Here is a 25,348-nt window from a genome sequence, read left to right as displayed (position 1 = left end):
TCAAAACAAAAATATTACAGTGGTATGTCTTTCATTTCCTAGGAACATCTGAGTACTTGGGGTGTTTTCCGAACAAAGATTTTTAGTGAAGCAGTATGTAGTGAAATATGAAAAACTGGCTGTGCAAAAATTTGGGTCCCCTTGTAATTTGCTGATTTGAATGCATGTAACTGCTCAATACTGATTACTTGCAACACCAAATTGGTTGGATTAGCTCGTTAAGCCTTGAACTACATAGACAGGTGTGTCCAATCATGAGAAAAAGGTATTTAAGGTGGTCAATTGCAAGCTGTGCTTCCCTTTGACTCTCCTCTGAAGAGTGCCAGCATGGGATCCTCAAAGCAACTCTCAAAAGATCTGAAAAACAAAGACTGTTCAGTATCATGATTTAGGGGAAGGCTACAAAAAGCTATCTCAGAGGTTTAAACTGTCAGTTTCAACTGTAGGAATGTAATCAGAAATGGAAGGCCACAGGCACAGTTGCTGTTAAACTCAGGTCTGGCAGTCCAAAGAAAAATACAGGAGCGGTATATGCGCAGGATTGTGAGAATGGTTACAGACAACCCACAGATCACCTCCAAAGACCTGCAAGAAAACTCTTGCTGCAGATGGTGTATCTGTACATCGTTTTACAATTCTGCGCAATTTGCACAAAGAATATCTGTATGGCAGGGTGTTGAGAAAGAAGCCCTTTCTGCACTCGCGCCACAAACAGAGTCTCTTGTTGTATCGCAAATGCACATTTAGACAAGCCAGATTTCATTTTGGAACAAAGTGCTTTGAACTGATGAGACAAAAATCAAGTTATTTGGTATAACAAAAAGCACTTTGCATTGCGGAAGAAGAACACCACATTCCAAGAAAAACACCCTCGCTACCTACTGTCAAATTTGGTGGAGGTTCCATCAAGCTGTGAGGCTGTGTGGCTAGTTCAGGGACTGGGGCCTTTGTTAAAGTCGATGGTCCGGATGAATTCACCCAATATCAACAAATTCTTCAGGATAATGTTCAAGCATCAGTCACAAAGTTGAAGTTACGCGGGGTTGGATATTCCAACAAGACAATGACCCAAAACACAGTTCGAAATCTACAAAGGCATTCATGTAGAGGGAGAAGTACAATGTTCTGGAATGGCCGTCACAGTCCCCTGACTTGAATACCATCGAAAATCTATAGGATGATTTGAAGCAGGCTGTCCCGTGCTCGGCAGTGAATGGAGAGATTTTGTATGGAAGAATTGTCAAAAATACCTCCATCAGAATCCAGACACTCAAAGACTATAGGAGGTGTCTAGATGTTTTTTTCCTCACATCTTTAGTATTTACAGAATTTCAGATGTTCCCAGACAAGTGGTGAAGGAGCTTTTTATAGGGTTAGTGGGAGTGTATCATAGCAGAAATTTGTAGAGCACAGAGTCCATTCTAGAAAAGAGTTCCCTTAACACATATATTTGCAAAAGGAGGCTCAACTAAAGTATTGATGTAATATCTCTGTTGGGGTGCTCAAATTTGTGCACCTGTCTAATTTTGTTATGATGCATATTGTATATTTTCTGTTAATCCAATAAACTTAATGTCACTGCTGAAATACTACTGTTTCCATAAGGCATGTATTAAAAGGAAGTTGCTACTTTGAAAGCTCAGCCAATGTTATAACAAAAATCCAAAGAAATAAGAGCGGTTCCCAAACTTTTTCATATGATTGTACACCATGTATGTTAAGAAATAATATCTACATTAAAAATACGAAACTTATCCTTTAAGATTTTGCTGAAGTCTCTCTTCTGCATTGTCTGTCATAAAGAGGACCACTTGAAAAAAGAGCACACAGATGTGAAATGGATGTGAAATGAACAGGCCCCATTTAGGACAGCTTGTTATTTGCTGACTAATCTTTTAGCTAGTAACCTCCATTTTGTTAAGCAAAATATCTGCAAATAATAAAAGGACAAAGTATTCATTTTAAGCCTTCATTTAAACTAGTTAACATACTGCATTATTCCCTAAATCATCCATCCATCCATCCATTTTCCAACCCGCTGAATCCGAACACAGGGTCACGGGGGGTCTGCTGGAGCCAATCCCAGCCAACACAGGGCACAAGGCAGGGAACCAATCCCGGGCAGGGTGCCAACCCACCGCAGGACACACACAAACACACCCACACACACCAAGCACACACTAGGGCCAATTTAGAATCACCAATCCACCTAACCTGCATGTCTTTGGACTGTGGGAGGAAACCGGAGCGCCCGGAGGAAACCCACGCAGACACGGGGGAGAACATGCAAACTCCACGCAGGGTGGACCCAGGAAGCGAACCCGGGTCTCCTAACTGCGAGGCAGCAGCGCTACCACTGCGCCACCGTGCCGCCCTTCCCTAAATCACTTTTTATTTAAACAAGGGGTCAGATTACTTGATGAACTGGTGCCTAATGAAGGGTAACACATAAAGCACAGTAGTTCTCCAGGACCCAGACTAGGAAACAATACCACTAGAGACAAGCATAAGACAAAAAATAATCCAGGACACCACTCTGGTCAATTAAGATTTAGCAATAAACTCCGCAAGGGGCACTGCAGCCAATTGGCAGCGCTGCTGTTGTCTCAGCTCCTGGAGTTGTAGATTTGGTCCTTGGTTCAGGTACTCTCTGTGTGAAGTTAACACATTCTCTCTAGGCCTGTATGTTTTTTTTTCTGTCTACTCTAGGTTTTTATTTCACAATACCAATATGTTAGATTAATTATTGGGTCTAAATGGGCCCCCATGAATACATGTGTATGTGTATTGTTGTGGTCTACAATAGACAAGCTCACCATTTTGATTTAGTCCCTGGCTTGTGCTGTGCTGTGCTGTGCTGCTGGGATAGGCACCCACTCTCTCTGCAACTTTAAACTGGATAGACAGTTTAGAAAATTGGTAGATAGTCAACTTGGCAAGTTTCTGGACTATAGGAGAAAATTATCATGAGCTAACACCAAGTAATTAAAGGCAGCAATGCCCCCCCACTGTGTCACAGTTATGTTTACAGATATAATCTATTGTAAAAAACATACTGAATCAAATATAGGGTTATTGAGGTGCAGCATTTTCCTAACAGCATTGGGAGTAAGGCAAGAATAAGCTCTGGATATGAAGCCAGTCCATCACAACACCAGTTTGGAATCACAGATTAACATAACCTAAATGACTTTGAGGCTGTGGAAAGAAGATATAGGGAGTACTCATTGAAAAGCCCCAAAAGACATGCGGATAATACACAAAGTTCATGGATGACAACCAGGTGTGTGACTCAAACTCAGGATGCTGCATCTGTTGGGTATCATTGTGTCACCCATATTTTCACGTACCTTGAGATGAATTTTGCCATCTGGAAAAGTATTCCAAACATATAAATTGCACTTTAATATTCAGAATCTTGAATTTTATCTCAATGGCTCTTTTGAGAGGGAAAATTTTAAACTGAATGATTCGAGACAGCTGATATGCAATACAATTCAATAAAATACATGTAAAGGTGCCTTCTTTTATATTTCAAAGGTATTCTGACATTTCTGAATACCTCAACAATCTTAAAATCAGTCCGTCCAATTGAATTGATTCAATATTTGTCTGTATAAGGGTGTCTGAATACAAATCATATAAACATTTTGAAAAATAATAATATCTTCCTAATTCTTTTTTTTTATTATTAAATTTGTTTAAAGCATGTAACATTCCATACAATCAAGTCAAACTTAACAAAACTAAATTCAATTCAACCCCCACCCATGAGAAAGAGAGAAAGGCCAACAGCCAGAGTAAAACTTTTGAGAGTAGTAAAGAGAGAAAGGAGTCTTTCTCCACAATATGATTGCTTATTTTAATATATTATTGATTAGATCCTGCCAAGTTTTAAAAAAGTTTCGAACAGATCCTCTAAGAGAGAATTTGATTTTTCCAATTTCAAATAGTATATAACATCAGTTACCCACTGACTTAAAACAGGTGAGTTAGGATTCTTCCAGATAAGTCTATGTGCTAGTAGTGAAGTAAAGGCAACTACAATTTGTTTGTCCTTCTCCACTTTAAGCCCATCTGAGAGTACACCAAACACAGCTGTTAATAGGTTAGGAGGAATTGTGACACCAAGGCCATCTGATAGGCATTTTAAAATTTTTGTCCAGAATGATGTTAATTTGGTACACACCTAAAACATGTGGCCTAGTGAAATTCTATAATTTACCCAAATGTATGCTAAAATCAGTTTCAGCCATTTACAAATGCACACAGACACATTTGTCACATGTTTTTCTGCCTGCTCGTCTGCTAACGTATATCATTTTCTTCCCTTCTCAGAGTTGCGGCCACATGATGTCACTACAATGCAGAAAACTATGTCTATTGTGCAAGGGGAAATAAGTACAGTATGGCCTTACCTCCACAAGTTTTCATTATAAGTCGATGCTCCATACAAAAAGCAGAGAACACCAACAATGGCTGCAAAAAACAGCATCTCCGTGTAGAAGCCCAGCCAAGCAAAATATATACCAGTCTTCTCCCCATAGTATCTCCTGTGAAAAGAAACAAAAAAACGATTTTTCACATATAACAAAGTGAAATTCAGAACATTTCCTTGATACTCTAACCCACTGTGAGTTGTGCTTCATTTGAGCTGCTGCCTTTACTCACAGGAACTCCTCTCAATTACTCATCGGTATCTGAACTCACACCTGCTGCTCTCTTCTGGACTTGTTTCGACCACTACTCATTTTCTCACATACAGTATGTCCACTCCTTATACCTCTGTGACTAGTAGGGGAGTGTTCCCAGAGCCCCAGACTCCAGACACAAATGCACAAAGACAGTCAAAGGTTCAAATAAAGTATATTTCATTAAAGAAAAATACTTTTTCCAGGTTCATCCTGCAAACACAAGCAATCCCAAGCACAATTCCAATTGCCTCCCTCCACTCTCCTTCAGCAGGCCTTGTTTCCTACCTCATGACTCCAACTCCCTGAATAAAATAGACCAGCTCCTTTTTATGCCAGACACGGGAGCTACTGCATTGCACAGTTGAAAACAGAGAGGTCTTCTCCTGGCAACCCCCTCTGGTGGTGCCCATGGACCCCAACAGGGCTGCCCTTTCTGACTTCGAGTCCCATGTAAACCTGTGGGTGTCCAAACTTTGATCACGTCAGAATTGCACCACCACCTATTGTATTGAGGGACGATCCGTCTCTGATACACCTTCTCCTCCGGCCCATGCATTATTTTATCTTCCTGATTGGGACTCAAGCAGGAAACCATCCTAGTTGGGTTGCACCTCCACTCAATCCATCCATTTTGGCCTCCTGGCTGGGCAAAGCATCACACTCCATCCCAGTCAGGACACCAGTCCATCTGTGATGACATTCACACCTGTGATTCCCATATTGTTCCATTATGACTCTCTACCACTCAATATTTCTCTCTTTCACATCCTTTTTCTATCTGCTCTCTGTATGTTTGTATCTCAGACCTTCACTCTTTAACTCTTCCTTTATCTTATGTTGTGCCCCTCTATGGCTATGCATTCTGTTGCTAAAAACATCTTTCATTTGACCCAGATGACTATTAAAGTCTGGCCATCAATCTGTACCATAAACTCTGCTCCCCTTGGCCTTGGATGTCATACCTGATGAGGTTCAGAGGTTGCTCCTTGTAGAAACATGAAAAACGTGCCCAGTCACAATACAGAGTGTATCTGTCACTGTCACAGCCAGGCTCTTCAGATCTTTTTGAATATTGACACTTTTAAAAATGAAGATAATGCAAATTAACAACTAAACAAATACACAATCATTCGTTAATGCTATTGTTTTTCTAAGCTACAATATTACAAAAGATTTTATAGGTAGAATTATTTAGGCACTGGGAACACAGAATTTGCACTGGGTATTTGAATGTAAATTCTTTCATGAAGAACTTTGTGTAGATAGGTGTGCACCAGCTAAAATAGTTGTCTGCATTGTTATATGACTTAAGAAGAGATCAGGCCAACTCAGGTTGTAGACAAGACATGCAATTCCAAGGGCAGTATATATAACAGTATATTGGTTTATGCTTAAGGAGCCTAGAGCATGTCCTCACAGGTGGCGCAGTGGTAGCGCTGCTGCTTTGCAGTAAGGAGACTGTGGAAGATTGTGGGTTTGCTTCCCGGTTCCTCCCTGTGTGGATAGCGCTTTGAGTACTGAGAAAAGCGCTATATAAATGTAATGAATTATTATTATTATTATTATTAGAGCAGGTTGTGCTTTCCCTCCATCTTTAGTAAGTCAGCCATCCTTTCCTTACTTGAACAGGAGCAGAATACGTACATCATGCAGAGGATATGCTGCAATGTAGCTTCCATTGTTTAGGAGCCGCTTGATTCCTATTTTCTTTGTCCCTTCTTCAGTCCCATAAAGACATCGTGAGAGAATGTAATAAGCCTGAGTGAGAGGAGGAAGACTTTTTAAAATGAAAAACAACTTCATACATTTCGCTTTATAGATAACACTATGGTGCAACTGATGCAGATATAAAAATGGGGTCAGACAGGAAAGCAAATATGAGAGTGTTCTATGCAGCTGTGTTCTATGGCATCTGTTTGTCCATTCTTTCTTTATCCTTTTTTAATCTCGATCAGGGGCTGGAGCTCATCTGACAACATCAGTTACAGGATGTTGATCACAGGGTGAACATACACTCACACTGGGCCAGCCTGGGGTGTTTAATGAACTTAAAACTCACATCTTTGGAATGTGGGATGGAAACTTGTGTAATAATAATACTTTGCATTTATATAGCACTTTTCTCACTACTCAAAGCACTCAGCAATTGCAGGTTAAGGGCCTTGCTCAAGGGCCCAACAGAGCAGAGTCCCTATTCGCATTTAAACCAGCAACCTTCCGATTGCCAGTGGAGATCCCTAGCCTCAGAGCCACCACTGTGTACCCAGAGAGAAACCTACACAGACTTGAGGATATCATGAAAACTCCACACAGTTACCAGGGCTCTGGAGTGTGGATGCATCAGTGCTAACCCTTGTGCTCTAAATGTAACTGAAGCACTAAAATTGCATTTAGCCCTATGAAAATATAAGATACAAAATCCACACAACTTTATGACGAGGTAGTAAAGAAAGATCAGAGTTTAGAGAACTTGCAAGAAAGGTTGAAAAGGTCAAGACAATGTTCCAAAACTTTAGAGTTAAAATTTAAAACAATCGTATGACAAGCAAAAAAGTTATGACATTTCTATCCACAGTTTCTTAAGCACAGCATTAAAATATACAATAAAACAGAAGTGAAATTGCACAAACTGCCTCAAATCCTGGCCTTATTACCAAACAAACTGACTCATTAGTCAAGTAATGGAAATTGTATTAAGAGTTTTAAGAGACCAGCAAATTGGTCATGATAAATTTTTATTCAGCACTTCTTACAGTAGTTTGCCCTCTACTTTTCATATTAAAGCTAACCCTACATCACAAATGAGATCTGAGACCCCATGGTCATTCAGATAGCTGAAACATATTGTAATTCCAGAACTGGAGATTCATTTTTAAAACCAACTTTACAACACAACAATATAGTTAAACACTAAAGCCTGTATCATATTAGATGACTATTCCAGTGATTTTCAGCTGTAGCCTTTATTTCTGTAATTTTAGCCAGTCGGCACACTCCGAGTCGGCAAACTCCCATGAAGCAGATCATCTAATGTGACATACCCAGAAGTGGCTCATGGCCTTTCAAAAAACGGCAACCACATATTAGGACTACATCATAAAATTAGTTGATTATTACATCATGTAATTTATATAATTTATATTTTTATAATTTATAATTTAATTTAAGAAGTTTGCATGTTCTCCCCGTGTCTGCGTGGGTTTCCTCTGGGCGCTCTGGTTTCCTCCCACAGTCCAAAGACATGCAAGTTAGGTGCATTGGTGGATCCTAAATTGTCCATAGTGTGTGCTTGGTGTGTGTGTGTGTGTCTGTGTGCCGTGCGGTGGGCTGGTGCCCTGCCCGGGATTTGTTCCTGACTTGGGCCCTGTGTTGGCTGGGATTGGCTCCAGCAGACCCCCATGACCCTGTGTTAGGATATAGTGGGCTGGATAATGGATGGATGAATGTAATTTATATATAAACTCTGCTCTCCTTTTTTTTTGTAAAAAATGGTCCGTGACCCTGTCATACCAACTGGGAGTCTCTTCCAGAGACTTGACCACTTTCCTGTCAATGGCCAGCAGAGCAAGGTTGCTTAAACAGTTTTGGCCCATTATGTTGCAGCTCTATGACTTGACTAGTTTTAAGCATGTTAAGCTTCTCTCTACACCTGCTGATTAAGCTCCAGTTGTTGCCACTAAAGACAATAGCTTCTATAGCTGTATAGCTGAGACATTGCACAATCCAACTTAATGTCTTTAAAAAACACCAAGAAACCACACGGCTTATCCCAGCTGGCTAGTTCCCTTACTCCGCAACCTGGTTTGATATAAACAAACAAACTTTACTCAAGTGCAACAAAGAGCAAACTCAAGAATGCTGTATTTATGATTTTATTTAAAGTATGATTGGTATAAATGTAAATAGTGGGCTATAACGCTAGCAAATAACAGATTAAGACCAGCAGCTTCACTTGCCAAAAATCCATATGGAACTGAACTTGAAATGCTCTGATGCCAAAATGCTATCAATCAAAATAAGATTCAGCCAGTCTGACAATTCCTCCATTCATCATGCAGCAGCCCAGCATCTTGCTAGCCCACTGTCCCATTTACTCCCGAAGACAACAAGCCTCCTTGGTAATGACGTTTTGAAGCATTTTTCCAATAAACATCTAGCTTTGCTGTAATGGTGGTGTAATTTGGCAGAGTGGTGGCTCTGAGGCTAGGGATCTACACTACCAATCGGAAGGTTGCCGGTTTGAATCCCGTAAATGCCAATAGGGACTCTGCTCTGTTGGGCCCTTGAGCAAGGCCCTTAACCTGCAATTGCTGAGCGCTTTGAGTAGTGAGAAAAGTGCTATAGAAATGCAAAGAATTATTATTAATGAAAACAAAGCCTATTCTGAAGCACTATTGAAGTCCATTGAAGCTGGACTTAATGGATTGTGCTACCAGGGCAATGTATGAGGAAAAAAAAAGTCACGTTAGATGACCTGCAAGAAATCAACACTGATTCTGAATGAACTAGCCATGACGTTGAACACATTTTAGCACACTCTTTGTAGCAATATAAATACAACAGTACATATTTGATGATTTTTTTTGTGACATTTAAGGGGAGGCGGAGCTTCCCTTGTAGTGTTAGAGAAGTTGCCTCTGGACTGAAACTAACTACTTTGCTACTGGCTATGATGAAATCAAGCAGGTTCGATTTTCTCGTTAGTGGGGCAGGCTGTGTATGCAGGAAAGCTGACAACCAAATGTACCAATGAATGCTCTTTTAGAATGTAGCAATAAAGAAAAAGGAACGTGCATGTTTTGAACCTTGAAAATAGAAGACAAGATCATCTGTTTGATGACTCATATTTTACATACCGTAACATAAATGGAAAAAATTAAAGGGCAGAGATTGTAGCTGAACTCGCTGCTGCTGTTAGCCTTTCGGTAAAGCTCTGCTCCATCATGCAGCACACTATTGGCTGTCAGAAAAAGCGGCAAAGACAACAGATAGGGTAACTGTGACATGGGCTGTAATTTTCAGTCATGTAATTTGACATGGTGCAACGACGACGTCAGCGACTGCGCTCATCAAATCTGACATGTCCCATGATAAAAAGTCACGTAATGTGACATTGGCTTTAGTTGTCATGTGGTCAATCATTTTGATAAAGGGGTCATGCAGTGGGCTTAAGCTTTGATATTTTAAAGCACCGAAATGTATTTCACAAGTCATAAAAACAGTATATAGTACTGTGAAATAAACTGCCCACTGATTTCAAGTTTTTGTCTACAGAATCAGTTTAAGAATTAATTACATTGACATTCATCCATCTATCCATTTTCATAACCTGTTTAGTTCAAATCACAGTACTAACATCTAGTAGACATAAATTAAAAGAAACTATTAATTAAAAACTTTCATTATGCAGTCAGGTGGTTGGTGGTAAACTTTCACAGATCCAGTTAACTCAGTTTAAATATCAGTCTGGTCACGTCCTGTGTGGAGTTTGCCTGTTCGACCCTTTTCTGCCTGAGTTTTTCTTGCAAGACTTTCTTTTTCTCCCACACTCCAAAAACACACGTTAGATTAACTGGACACCCAAAATGGCCCAATGAATGTGTATGTGGGGCACCCAGGACTTTGTCTTTCCTCCCTAGTGCTGCTGCCCCAGTGCTGACTACTTGAACCAGGTTTGAAGATGATGGAATGCTTGTAGAATTATTCTTCTTTGCATCTGTAACACATTTTTTAATTCTAATATTTTTTAAAGTTTATTGCCCTTTATTGTGTTTTCCAGTATCTACATATTAATTTGTACATTAAATTGAGCTGTATGTTTATGACATTTTGATAACTACAATGCACAAGAACAGGACTTATGTTCTTTCTGGTAATTGTAACCAATGAGAGTGTCTATTCATAAAAAGAGCATTTCTGTCATATTCTTGTAATTTTTATCGCAATACAAGATTCAGAAGTTAGCCAAAAGAGCTTGTTTGTGAAGTTTATTTCATGAAAGTATTGGAAAATGTCTTCTTAACATGTGTCTTTATTTTTCAGGCATAAATAGTAATCATGATCCCTCACTCTTAAATAGGGACATTTCAAGCATGACATCAATTAAGAAGTGCAAAAAAAGACTGCAAACTGTAAAAATGAACTATCAACAAAAATGCAAGAAGTGTTAAAATTGTGGTGGGTTTTTGCCCACATTACTCACATCTGTTGGGTTCCTCCAATCTTGCAGCAGATGATGATTCTTAATTTTTACCACCACAATTCTTAATTTTTCAGGTAAGCCACTCATAACTTTTTCCCTCCTATCACTTGTATGTGATTTGTCTGCAGACCTACAGCAATTGTTTAAATTTTACATGTTTGGGTGGCATTCTGATGTAGTGGTTAGCCCTGCTGCCTCACACATACAGCACCCAGTGTTTAAATTCCATTCTGTTTACTGCCAATGTCTCCCTATGCCAATGAGGCTTTATATATGGTTAAACCATTTTTGTTTCTCATCACAAAGTTGTGTGTTAGGTTACTTGATGACGCTATGAACATATGCCTCTGTGAACATCAGTGTGTCCTGCAGTGGAATTGTGGCTATAATGTAGGATAATATCTAATTAAGTTAATAATATCTTTTATTATGAATGTCTAACAATATACAGTAAATGTGTGAAGCTATTCTAATTTTTAAGTGCAAGGAACCTAGGTGTTGCTTAGAGACATTTACTACCAGATTAGATGGGATGTTTTGTTAGGGGGAGAGTTGACCAGGAGTGCAAGAGCACCTTACATTCTATGAGCCGCCCCCCTCCAAGAAGAAAGCTTGGAGGATGAGAGGCAGGTCCTAGATTAAAGCCCAGCAAATGTGACTGGGACAGGCCACTATAGAAGAAAGTTCTTCAAAGTCACACAATGAGCTGGCTAAGAAGAAAACATACCAGAGAGAATTGATCATAACTACAAGTGTACCTGAAACTATACATCTAGCACTAACAGGTTGTATGGTTTGCAAAGCCACATTCTATTTGCTTTGATTTATGGCACTGGTTATAATATTTGAAGAATAATACTTACTATCAATAATACATGAATAGATTTGTTAACTTTTTCTCCTGCTTTTCCTGGTACTCTGTCTAATTATCTGGAGTTACATATGTAAAGGGTAGTGAGGAGTGCTGAACAGTGTGGTAAGAGTATGGGATTGGAGGCACTCTCTTAAGGTCTAAATAATAGAGAGTATGAAGGGGAATAGGGTCACTCTAGGACCTTAACACAACAAAATGGTGGTCCATCAAAGGTTTACCTTTGCCCACTGCAGCTAGAACAGGTTCTGCCCTCTCACAACCTTGAAATGGGTTTAAAAATGGACAGACACATGAATTCCAGATTTGAAACAGCAATTTGAAATTCACAAATTATATGTTAATTCTTAATAGCCTGGGGAAAATCGATACTGTGTTATCCTGAGTAGATGTAAATGGCATTTATATGAGGCACAACCAAAAATAAAATGAACTCTGCATACATACTTTGTGCAACAAAGTCGAAAGCTGTGAACACACAATGTCATCGGGTAGACACGTAAGATAAACAAATCCTTTACCATAGGTCTCATTTGTGAAAGCACTAGAATGTGTTCATGAAAATTACATAGAAGAAGCAAGAGAAGTTTTAACTCATGTCAGTAAAAAAGCTAGTTAGAAAGTTTTAAGCATCTTTACTTGAGAGTAATGCAAGTTTAGAAGTCTGTTTATTTTTTAAAAATGTCATCCAAATAGTAAAAATACAATTATATTAATTAATCAAAGAAAAGATCTATTAGTTGATAAGCATTTCTCGTTATTATAATAAAATAACCCTGGGACGAGATGAAACTTTTTAGCCTGGGACACAACGTGACTTTTTCAGATAGAAGACAAGACTTTGTGCCAAGAGATTTAACCACGCCCGGGGCTGGAAATAAAAGACAAAGAGTAGATGACAAAGCAGAATGTCATAAAAAACGTTGGAGCGATACACATGCAGAGAAAGTTAGAGATAATGAAACCACTAAAATTCGAAAGTCTCAAAAAAATGATAGTACAGATCACATTAGCACAAACAAATGGAAATTATTACTTGGTGAAATAATAGCGAAAAGAGATCGAATATATTGTTCGGATTTAAAGTTTAAGTTGGAGACTTGTAGATTGTCTAATTTGTGTTGCCATCAGGGAAAAGTAGTGTTTCTTCCCAATGAAGAGGTGTATCCGCGAGAATTAAAAGTTTTGTTGTTTGGTGAAAGTGAAATCCACTTACACAAGCGGCAGAGACACGAAGTGGTTGGCACAAAGCGCAGGACGGGGGGAATTGGCGAGCGAAGTGAGCAGGAGGCAAAGCCCCCTAGTTTAAAATAATAATTTAAACATCATTGGTGGCCAGGAAAGTCATACTGTAATTTTTATACGAGAAGCCCCAAAAGGAATGCTATGAATCAAATTGAAGTTTCTGGGTCAAATTAAAAAGATGGTTTCATTTTCATTTGGTCCAGGAACTTCCTTATTCTCTATTGAGAAGAAAGCACTATAGACAAGCTGACTCTCCACTGAAATTCAATTAGGACACAAGATATTAGATAAGAGGTTATATTGGAAAACGTACATTATAATAATAATACTCACAATCCGGTTGCGGGTAGATGCGTGGAAAAAAGTGTCTCTGTTTTCAATATGAAAGAAGTCAAATTTATCCTTTTGAAACGAGGCTGTAAAATAATCAGGCTCAGGGTTCATCACTTCATCTGGGAGTCGGAAGGGTTTGAAAAGCCAGTTCATTCGGACTTCCTGCTTTCTGGTAATATCGTTTTCTTTAAAAGGCATTTTAATTTTTAGCAGCTCTGTATAGGTGGCCAGGACATCCCATGGTACATGGACCTTTAGGTAGAAGGTGGTTCCATTTTCTGACTCCTAGTGTGGAAACAGAATTTTAAAAAAGAAACACGTGTTCATTGAAAAGAGTGTTGGGCAGACTTTGACATTGTGCGTCATGCTGTTAGTTCAGTTACTTTTATTATTATTTGTTTACCAGTTACCTTTATCCAAAGCACTCATAGAATAATTAAAATAGTTTGTGGGCTTGAGTTTGAATGACACAATGATGGATGATGTAATGATATACACATTCATAAAGGCAGGATAGCCATACTACAGGAGGAGACTGTTTGATATCCCTAGGTTTAAAAGACGGGTCGAACGATAGTGTTTGGTCCTGAAGCAATAAAATGAAACCTATCTAGACTAAAATATTAAAATGCTGAACAGCCTCTAAAAGTTTCCTTTGTCTTTTACTTTCTAAAAGAGTGTAATAAATAAATCTTACATTATTTAACATGACAATGAGAGTTCCAACCATCTCAAAACTTTGGTATGAAGAATATATTTATGCAATTGTTCCTTGACAAAAATCAGGTACTTTGAGCTGAAGTGTAAACGTTCAGCCCTTTAGACTTTCATACAGTATATTCCACATATTCATGGTATCTAGAATATTTGCATATTCAATTTACAAATAATCATTACAGACTGTGTTTTTTTTCTTGTGTAAATTAACAGTGAACATTATAACACCTATATCTATCTTAGATCTTGAAATATTGTGGCCATGACTGTAATGTTTTGTTGCTATATTGTACCAGTTTGTCTTTTTTTAAATTAGTGACAAGTAACCAGGTATTGTTGCACAATGGCTACTGATTCTGATTCACAGTTTAATGAAACTGGTTTTGAAATCCCAGCCTGTACAAAGTCTGTCCAATGTTGGCCAATTTGCTTTTTGCCTTTGTACATTTTTTTTTTTCTTGCTTCTTTGGTTTCCCCTTTGCATCCCAAACACTTACATATGAAAAGTAATGACACTCAGTTAGTGAACCTTGTGATGTTCTGGTAACTTTGTTTTGCTTTAAAACAACTCTAAAATTGTAATAAGCTTCTGAAGAAATAACTGGATGGGTGGTGTAAAACCAAATTAAAGAAGCACCTTTAATGTTAAAAAATTTAGAAACATGATAGCAGAATCTAAATTATTTCATCTGAAATTTTTTGTATTTACAAAGTTAATGTTACATTATAAAGGCCATTGTGAAAGTAGTGTGTACATTATATAATACCTAATGTATAGTTTACAAAACAACATAGAGGTTTCATTTCTAGGTCCAAGTTCTATGCCTGATCTTTCCTGGTTATGCCCACAAAGAGCAGGAACCCAACAGGTGCCAGCAAAGGGCCACCATTAAATGGCTTACACACGTGTACACCACCATTCAAAAATTTGGGGTCACCCAGAACTGTTTATGTTTTTGACAGAAACATTGATACATTTTATTATAAAGATTGATTTAAATACCAAGTCAGGCATTACTAGTGTTTCTAATGGCTAATTTATTATTCACATATGGTTGCAAAGACCCATTTGCAGCAGCCATTTCTTCAGTGTCCTAGTTGTAAACTCCCTTAGTGTATCTTTATTCAGGTTTACCAATTGGTTATTAGAGAAACCTCTGCAATTGGATTAGCACTGCTGAAACTTGCTGTCCAGTTTAGTTGGGATGCAAGGTACTGGCATTCCAAACATTCTGTTCTGGGTGCAAAAATGGCCAAAATGAAAAGAAACATGCCCATCTATTGTTTTGTTTGTTTGTTTGTTTTTTGCTTTTTTGCAGAAAGAAGGTTATTTCATGCAGACTGCCAAGAAACTGAAGATTTCATATGAAGATGTCTACTATGGTCTTGAGAAAAGAGGGACAACTGGATCTAACCAGGGTAGAAAAAGATGGGGATGACCCATATGGGCAGCCAACTGCATAACAAAATAAGTACATTAGTGTCTGTAGTTTGAGAAACACATGCCTTACTGATCTTCAGTTTTCTTCTTCACTAAATACTCACCAAATACTAGTGTCATCTGTAACAGGATGCCATGTTTTGAGGCTTTGAAAAGTTTAATTTTGAGTATGATTAACATTAAATAAGTGAATAATGAATTATGACAGTCCCTGAGACAGATTATGCTTTTGTTGAAAGAAAATCTTACTACTTTGTTTCAATTTAAATTAATTGTGTTAGTGTGACATCTAACCAAGTCAATGTAACTAAAAAATCTTAAGTTAAACTTAATAGCAAACATAATAAGTAACATAAATAGTTCATTTTTTGAGTGTAGGTTAAATAAGATTCTGAGACAATTTAGCACTTAATGAATCAAAAAGAAGAACCTCTTTACTATGCTCTTAAAAAGGTTTATGTGAAAACGAGGAGATAAAGTTGAGGAAAGTCCCAAAATGCCCCACTCTGCAGACGTATGATTCAGCTTTCTGTTTTTTCTGTAGTAAAGGCAGATCACAATGAGGACTGTGTTGTTGCCACCTACTTACTTTTTTATCCTCTCTTTCCAGCTCCACTCCAGCCTTCTTTAAGTTGTTTTCAAATTCCTTTCTCCTGTTCTGAAAATAAACAGATTAACACTGATGAAATAATATAGTACAGTATTTAGATAGACTTCACATTAACCTAATTCATAATTTAACAAAATTGTTTTCGAACTTCAAGATTCACCAATCCATTTTATCAAATCTGAGTAATCCAGTTTAGAGTTAAAAGGAGCTAGACGATGTCCTGGCCTAAATAAGGGAAAAATTAGGATTTGTTGTACTTTGTTATTGGAGAAAGTACGGACACTGAGAATGAGGCTAACAAATCAGTTAATGAATCTTCATATCTCCCAATCTAATTCAGGGCCATGGAAGGCTGGAGCCAATCCCAACAGCATAGGTGTGCAAAGTAGAAACTAGCTTCGGAGAGATCTCTAGTCCATCATGCACACAATTATATCAAATTGTAATCGGGGGTTCTGTAAGTGCTCCAGTGTTGGCTGACCACTGAAATTTTACTTTGATACTACATAACATACATTGAATTAGCTACATAGACTGATATCAGTTAGAATGTGTACATCTCAAGTAGGCAAACCAGACTTTCAGGGGGTCCAAAGGGTCAATTCAGGAATCCAAGACATCCGGAAACTGACATATTTTGCACGTTGGCACCTACACCGACACTCATACAGGGCCCTTTTGGAATTGCAAACCAACATAACACTTTGAAAGAACACTTGAATATATGGACAAAACCCATGTAGAAAGAGACAGAATTTGCAAACCCCACACTGATATCGACCTGAAGCAAACATGCTGGATCTGTGAAATAGCAGCACTATTCACAGGTCCACTATGTTAGAACATCTAGACAAGAACAGGCCATTCAGGCCAACAAAGCTCTCCAGTCCTATCCACTTAATTCTTCTAAAAAAAACCATCAAGTCGAGTTTTGAAAGACCCTAAAGTCTTAATGTCTACCACACTACTTGGTAGCTTATTCCTAGTGTCTTTGGTTCTTTGTGTGAAGAAAATTTCATGTTTGTATGAAATTTACCTTTAACAAGTTTCCAACTCTGTCCCTGTGTTCTTGATGAACCCTTTTAAAAAGGTCTCAATCCACTGTACTGATTCCCTTCATAATTTTAAACACTTCGGTCATGTCACCTCTTAATCTTCTTTTGCTTAAACTGAAAAGGCTCAGCTCTTTTAATCTTTCCTCATAACTCATCCCCTGTAGCCATTGGAATCAGCCTAGTCGCTCTTCTCTGGACCTTTTCTAGTGCTGCTATGTCTTTTTTGTAGGCTGGAGACCAAAACTGCACTCAGTACTCAAGATGAGGCCTCACCAGTGCATTATAAAGGTTGAGCAGAACCTCCTTGGACTTGTGCTCCACACATCGTGCTATATAACCTAACATTCTGTTAGCCTTCTTAATGGCTTCTGAACACTGTCTGGCATACTAACAAACTATGGACCTTCACAGACTTAACAAACTGTGCAATGCATTACAAGCAAAACCAAAATTCAGAGTCCAAACCACAAAGCAAAAAAAAAATCTTTAAAAAGGAAATCAAAAATGAAAGATTTTAGAGAGAATTCACAATCTTGGATATGCACGGAAGAATGCTGTCTTAAATATTATTGCAGAGATAACATAACTCATAGACTTATAGGATATGCAATCCTTGAAACAGAATGAAGAGTTTGGGCAACAAGGCCACAAAAATTCATACACCTACAGACAAACCTACAGACTTAAAGTTGTGGTAAAGCAAAATCACAACATCAAAATAAAATAAGTCTGAAGACAAAAGAAGCTACAAAGCATAGCTGTAATTTGAATCTACCTGATTCAGAGCTATCAATAAAAATGCAGAACCAGAGAGAAACAAACTATATTTCATGGCAATTTTGCATTCAGAAAAATGTCCTCATGAAAGAATTTCAGAAATGTGTATTTCTTGCCTTAGCTTTCATTTATATCATTTTCTTTTAAATTTACCTACTTCTGATGAGTTTATATTCTTAATTTTATCCAAATGCTGACACCGGTGCAAATGACACAGGATGCTACAGCAGAGTCGCCACTTCAATGTCCTGTTCATTACCAACACAAATGGTACTCCAGGACTGAAGTTAAGTAGCCCCGAGACAGACTGCATCCTAGGGAGCCAACAATCAGATTAATAACATGAGGGACTTGGGTTCAATTGCCTGCCCTGTCTCTCTCTGTGTGGAGTGTATCAGTTCTCCCAAGTTGGTGTTTGTTTTATCCCAAATGTGAGCAGGTTACTACACTAATCACCTGACATTAGTGTGTGCGCATGTATCTGGCAGTGGACCCATATGTTTGGTAAAAAATTTCCAGGCACTGATTGTCCCCACCTTGTTTTGTATTATGTACTTCTACAAATATTTCTATTTTTTATTGTTTTACAATATTTGATGATATCCATACTCCACTATAATAATCTCTTATTTGTTTGTGATATAAATAACCAGATTCCCTCACAAATGTCTGGATTATGAATACTGTAGTTACAATGAGGAATATTTTAAATGGTTTATCCAATACCTCCAAATCACAATGGTAACACTTCCTATGGTGGGCTTGACAAAGCTAATTAAGGAAGCAGAAAACAGTAAACATTCTTACCTTTTTCTTTTCTCCTTCTTTGGTCTCTTCCTCCACATAGCACAGAACAAAATCAATCCTTCGTACACCATCCCTGAAGAAGATAGTCTGCTTATTCTGGTTTCCAATTAACATAAAAAAGAAAGGAAGAGACAATTCAGTTGAACCATTTAAGTTTCACTTTGTTAAACTCCAACTCTTTGTACCCTTGGAGGAATTCCATGAACCTTAGGACAAGTTCTTCAGTTATAAATACGCACATTTAGACATTTGAGTGCTCAAATCACTGTCCATCCAATGGGTGTTAGGTGCATTGGGTGCCATTCCATTTCTACCATACTGGCTCTGATTTCAAAACCAGTTCCCTTTTTATTGTGAATCTCAAGAAACAGTGGAAGTGGAACCTGCAAGTCAACTAAGTCAGAAAAGTGCAGTGGAAAACAGACAAGCTCTTGATTAGGAGGCTTCGTAAAAATCTCTGAAATCTGATGAAATGTCTTAAGAAATAAAAGCTTCAGCCTCAGTGTCACTTATAACTGGGATAACCAGTGTGGAGGTTCTTGCCATAATCAGCTGAAATGGCTCAGCGGGGTTCTGCCTGAGTTAATACACTGCAGTTTATGTAATGTGCGATGATATATTTAATCTCTCTATTATATTAAAAAAGTTTTCCGTTGTGTCCACATTATACAGTCTTGACCACTCCCTTCCACACCACTCGCCCAATCATTACTCCTACTGCGCACATCCTCTCTTCGTACCACCCTGTGACACTGTCAGTACTGCTAACACGCCCTTCAATGCAGTCAGTTATAACGGCAAGGCAGAAAAGCAAATTATCTATTCAAGAACATCGAATTTTAGATCTCAATTGAAAAACAGCAGCAAGAGCCAATAATGAACGTCAAAAAGAAAAAAATGAAGAAAAAAAGAGCTGTACATAATAAAAATGAAGAACAAAGAGAATCGTCCAATAAACTAAAAAGAGAAAATATCCTAAACAATATAAGAACAGAAATGCCAAAAAGCAACATTTATAGAATGTAAGTTAGAGGATAAAATAATTCATAATATTGTTTTTGACGAGGCTTTTATGTAATTTAATTTTTTCTTTACTTTTTATTACATTTTACTTTTTTACTTCTACTTTAATACTCTTATTTTTTACTATGTTTTATTATTCATTGTTATTTAAAATATACAGGTGTAGTGAAATACTCAAATAATTGATTTTCTATTAATAATAACTAAAGACCAAACCGTCTTCCTCCTGTGCTCTGCATACTCTTGTATATACCACCTCTTTAAATACAATCACCTTCTCTAACAGCAGGATGCCCCAACGCCCTTTGAGTGGCTCAGCCCAGAGGTTTGTGAGTGAAGCGAGCAGGTGGTGGAGCCCCCCCTAGTAAATTTTTAAAAATCGGGGATGGTCTTCCTTAAACTTTCTCATAAACTAGATATGGGGATGGATATTTGAGGAGTGAACCGCAAGACAATGATTATATTTTTATATTATGTACATTAAAGAACCATCAACAACAAAGCAAATCAAATTAATCATACCGGTATATTGAACAACTATTATAAAAGTGAAGTTGAATAAATTGGACTCTGCAGCAGCATGAACAAAAAAATACCACTTCCAGTTAACGGAAACAGCTCAAAAGTTGATAGAAATCTATGTTTTGTACCTAATATTTGAATAGAAAATTTGGTTGACATTAAGGCAACTCAAGTGTACTCAAGTTATCATGCTTACATACACACACACACACACAGAAATAATTCCGAAAATGGTATTTTCAGACTTGTAGGAAGTCTAAAACGCGGAGATTCATCAAAATCTCGAGGTCAAATTTTTGGACGATTACAATACTTTCCCTAAACTTCATATACGAGAAAGTAAAAATGAATTCCAGTGCACTTTTAATTACTTAAAGGAAGTGGGAGATTCCTACAGTAGAAGAAAGTACAGTCATTCTGTCATTACTCAAGGATGTGATAACCATTGCTATTTTCATAGCAGTAGAATAAAACAATAACACACACCATAGTCTTGTTATTCCTATCAATGTGAAAAAAATGGACTTAGCCTAACAGTTGCAGCAGAAGAGATGAGAGTGATAAATACCTCCTAATAAATGGGCCTTTCTGCCAGTGTCCATCTCTCCAAATATACAGTGCACACTGTATGAATTGGCAGCATGATTCTTATTAATATTCTACCTCCAAGATTACTGTCAGGTATTAAACATTTAATTACACACTCATTTATGCTACTGTCTTTCAGGGAAGTTCCAGATTCCACACACATATTTTGTTTTGCTTTTCCTGGTGAGGGTTATAAAAGATGACCAGGGTTTGGTTTTGCGCTGGGCTCACCAGATCTTCTAACCCCAGCAACTTCCTCCATCCCATCTGGATGAATACCCAGATGTTCCCAGATACACAACAGTACCCAAGTTAATGAAGGAGATGCATTCCAGGACTTCAGTTTGTTATATGAAACTGTGCAATCAGAGACAGATGTCATTAGGAAGAATATGGATCTTTATGAGTAAAGTGGGGTGTGATGAGGGAAGGCTGTTGTTATCACACAGGTTACACTGTCTGCCATCACTTTCCTTGCCCGTTCTCCAATACCACTGCCACCACCACCAGGATTTTACATGATCCCTTCTATGCAGCTCCATGCGCTCTGATCCACCTTATTCACTGTTACATATTTACACCACATACCGTATCTCACTTAAGGTCTGAGGCAACACCATCTCTCTTACTTTACCCATCATTTGGCAGTGTCCACATACCCAGAACCAGTGGGTTTTATTAGAAGAGACGTGTCTCTGAGGTACCCTCTGTCCATGCCTCCTCCTCCACTGTCTGCACCAGCACCTTTCATAACCTGGTACTAACCTCAAAGATTTTACTATGCGTCATTTCTATCCTCCAGTGTCTGCTTCCTTTATAATGTGATTCTCTGTGATCTAAAGATGTTCTTTAACTTTTTCCTGACATACTGGGCAAACTGTATTTTTTACTTTATAAAAGTTATTAGTCTAACTACAGTACACATGAAATAACTAAGCACTCTGTAAAATAACTTGCTGTTCTACAGTACACACGACATCAGCAACAGACAAGAACATTTCTACAATGAACAAGGGGGCTCCGCCCCCTGCTCGCTTCGCTCGCCTACCCCCGGCGTTTTGAACCCGTGCCCGCTGGGCAGCTACGTGTCCGGATGACGCACGTTTAATACGGAGCGTTTGCCCGTGTCATTCTGGAGTCCCCCACTGGTAATACAGAGCTTCGTCCGTACTATTACGCGGTGCATTTTGGACTACTGCGGACCCCGTAGTTTTTCTCGTTTCAGTTTGTATCTTTGGTCAGTTGAGCTCATGTTTTTCAAGCTTTTGAATTCCGGTCTTCATTATCTGTAACCTGCTGTCCATGTGCGTGGCCCCCTTGTTCAACCTGTTTATGACGTTTTACTTTGCTTTCTACTCTGTCTTTAATTTCTGACCTAGCTTTATTCCGGTTTTGTTTCAATGACACTGGGTCCGTGGTGATTATATGTAAAGGAGGCAGTCTAATTTTATCCTTTTGACAACTACGTGTAAATTCATTATTTGTATTGCCAGTTGTTTCTTCTGGGAAGTTAAGTGAATGACAATGATTGCAAATGACATTCATTAATCCCAATGAATTTTCCTCAATAGTGGACTCGTTATTGAAGGCGTTGTCAGCCAACTGGCGTAAGCATTTAGCAGGTGTCTGGCGTTGATGTCCGCGACGGGCATGTTTTGCTTGTGGCGTTTGACTGACGCGTTGTTGCATGTACATTATTTGTGACGCGCTATTTTGTAGTTTTAATTGATTTGCCACCGCTTTGCGAAATAAGGAGGATCGCACTCACTGTTAATATGTATCCTTTTCTGCAGTTGAACGGTTAATAGTGCTTTATTGTAAGGAGATACACCTATGCTGCCTAGTGTGAAGGTGTTCAGATGACTAATGTTTAATATGGACGTTTCCTTTAGAAATGTGGTTTTGGGTGTCACTTCTTATTGAGGGGGGGGGGGGGGGGGGGGGGGTTGAGGATTGTTGTTGCGCGAGCGTCTTCTTTCTTTTTGTGTCCCATGGGCTTGACACCTACGCCGACACCCATGCTGCCTAGTGTGAAGGTGTCGACGTTCACTTTAGAATATGTGGCTTTGGGTGTCACTTCTTATGGATGTGTGGGGGGGATTGTTGTTGCGCGAGCGTCTTCTTTCTTTTTGTGTTCCTGTGTCTTGTTTGAATCCCCCTCTTTGTGTGTGTCCCGTCCCTTGCTTGTAGGGTCTGTGGGGTGGTTTTGTGTTCTTTTTTTATTGTCTTCCATGGGCTTGTTGAATCCCCCTCTTGGCGTGTGTCCCGTCCCGTCCCGTGCCTGTAGGGGGGGGTGGTCGTGCCTTGCCGTTGTGCGCTCGTCTGTTCTTTTTTTTTGTTGTGTTTAGTTTCGTGTGCAATGTGTTTAGTGCTTTGCCCGCGGTTGAGTACTTTTTATGTGCCTTTTCCTTTTTTCGGTGCTTGTGTGACTCCTTTTTGTATGTGCTCACTCCTTTTTTCTGTGGTCTTGTCCGCCACTCGCGGCCCCTCATCCGCCTTTGTCGCCCTCTTTTGTCCGCCTTTCTCCGACTCTCGCGGACTCTTTTTGCGCCTGCGCCTCTCGCGGACCCTCATCCGCCTCTCTCGCCCTCTTTTGTCCGCCTTTCTCGGCTCCTCAGCCGACTCTCGCGGACTCTTTTTGCGCCTGCGCAGTACGTCTTTTTGCAGCTACGGCCCATGGCCGGATGTGCCTGCGTCCATCATCCGGTTTAGCATTCTCGGTTAGTAATATAGATACTAGCGCACTCTAACAGACTGGTGCTTGAATTTGCACATGCGCCATAATGATTTTAAAGTTCAGTTTCTATAAAGGAGCTTCATTTTCAGAGAGTTTGCTAACTATTCTATTACTGTATGCCCTCCAGTTTGTAATGAGTCTGCCTAACCATATGCCCAAACTACCTTAACCTGCTTTTCTTGATCCAGACAGCTTCATCCATGGATTATCTGTCGTTTCATTACTACTGTCTGGTACCAGACTCATCATAAGGCCTTAAGGTAATTGAACTCCTTCACTTAAGGTGTTGGCTCACCCCTTGCCTGAAGAGAACAAGCTACACTTTTCCAGGAGAGGAGAGTGACCTCCGATTTGGAGGTGCAAATCCCAACTATATCACAATCAGCTGCAAAAAATTCCCTTTTCCTAATCTATGTGTGTTAAATGTTAACTCTGTTGGCTCAATGTGAATGAGACTAATGACCTGGCATCCCATCAGGAACTGGGTTCTGATGGAATTAATCTTTATCTCCTAAAGTAGAATCCAAAATCACCTTGAGAAAACGATTTTTGTTTTTGTAGTTTGAAAGATGGCTTAGTTCCTAGTTAGAACTGACCTCCATGCTTGGAATGATGTGTTGCGTTACGATTTATTTATCAATCTAGTCATCCGTTCTCTTAACCCACCTATTCCAGGTGGGCAGGGGCTATTGCTGGATCCCATTAAAGGAGACTGTTTAAATATTCAGCGAGTACATTCTAAATTGCCTTGTGATCTGAAACCTACCAAAGCCATTTATTAAGGTTGTGACACATTGAACCACAAGGGAGCTTCCATTCTCTAGCTGGCTCATTAGTATTTCACCCTTTATTTGTTTCTAAAGACCTCTTTGTTTGAACCAAACACTTGTAGGTTAACGTCTATACCTTTGTCATTTTATTGAGTTTGAACCCCACTATTTTAAAAACCTTATCTAGGAAATAAAGCTCTTTGTACTAATACTGTTTATTTGAACAGCTGTTCTTTTTATTAAATATATTAGAAAAGCAATACTGAAACAGTAAAGATATTCAGAATGATCAGTCTGATCTCATAAAATGAAAAAAAAAATGTAATTGAACAGTGTGATCAATAAGAGGTATAACGAAAACAATTAGATGATTTGACTGATGTTAACACTGGGTGGTGGACTTCAGCAGCTCAGAAACCCACATACTGCTGAAGTAGCCAAGAAAGGCCAGAATAAGAGTGCAGTCATTACAAAATAAATCATGCAATGTAGGATCAGGCACAATAAGAAGAAAGAAATCCAAACATGCTACTGCCCCTGACACTCTGCATAATGGGTGGCGTACCTTCTGCACTCTGCCAAAAATATACAACAATGGACACTTCTTTAACACCTCCAGTACCTCTGTCTATCAGTTGTGTCTCTCTTAGACCCCGGCGTCTCTTTGTTCTCACTGGTTAAGTATTTGCCCACTGTACTCCCAACTCTGTTGTAGTCTATAGACACACTGGAATGGGGCTTTTAAAGCCTCAACAAGAACTACGTCCGGTAGCAACTTGGGAATAATTCCGTGGTCGGGGTTATCAACTGGGACCTCTAGGGTCGATCACGTACATCTAAGTCTTGTCGTTTAATATGTATCTGGTGTTCTGAGCTGTGGCTTCTAAATAAAGTGGCAGATAGCTTCCGAGTCTCTTGACCATTAACATTAATAACAAACAGCAAAATATTTCATA

The 25,348-nt window shown here is 38.8% G+C and overlaps 1 protein-coding gene across 1 annotated transcript in view; it reads right to left on the bottom strand.

The window, feature by feature from the left end:
- The window catches only part of LOC114645312 (anoctamin-5-like), a 62,274-nt gene that overhangs the window by 32,701 nt on the left and 4,225 nt on the right, over positions 1 to 25,348 (bottom strand). The window contains exons 3-8 of the mRNA XM_051922503.1: positions 18,753 to 18,848; positions 16,093 to 16,161; positions 13,346 to 13,630; positions 6,339 to 6,452; positions 5,657 to 5,772; positions 4,419 to 4,553 (exon numbers count right to left, since the gene is read on the bottom strand). Of these exons, the coding sequence (XP_051778463.1) occupies positions 4,419 to 4,553; positions 5,657 to 5,772; positions 6,339 to 6,452; positions 13,346 to 13,630; positions 16,093 to 16,161; positions 18,753 to 18,848 (815 nt within the window). The remainder of the gene's footprint in view (positions 1 to 4,418; positions 4,554 to 5,656; positions 5,773 to 6,338; positions 6,453 to 13,345; positions 13,631 to 16,092; positions 16,162 to 18,752; positions 18,849 to 25,348) is intronic.

The sequence above is a fragment of the Erpetoichthys calabaricus genome, chromosome 2 (assembly GCF_900747795.2).
Source record: "Erpetoichthys calabaricus chromosome 2, fErpCal1.3, whole genome shotgun sequence".
In the NCBI taxonomy this organism is placed as follows: Eukaryota; Metazoa; Chordata; class Cladistia; order Polypteriformes; family Polypteridae; genus Erpetoichthys; species Erpetoichthys calabaricus.
Note: the sequence above shows the minus strand (reverse complement) of the source record. Positions and strands in the feature narration are given on the sequence as shown.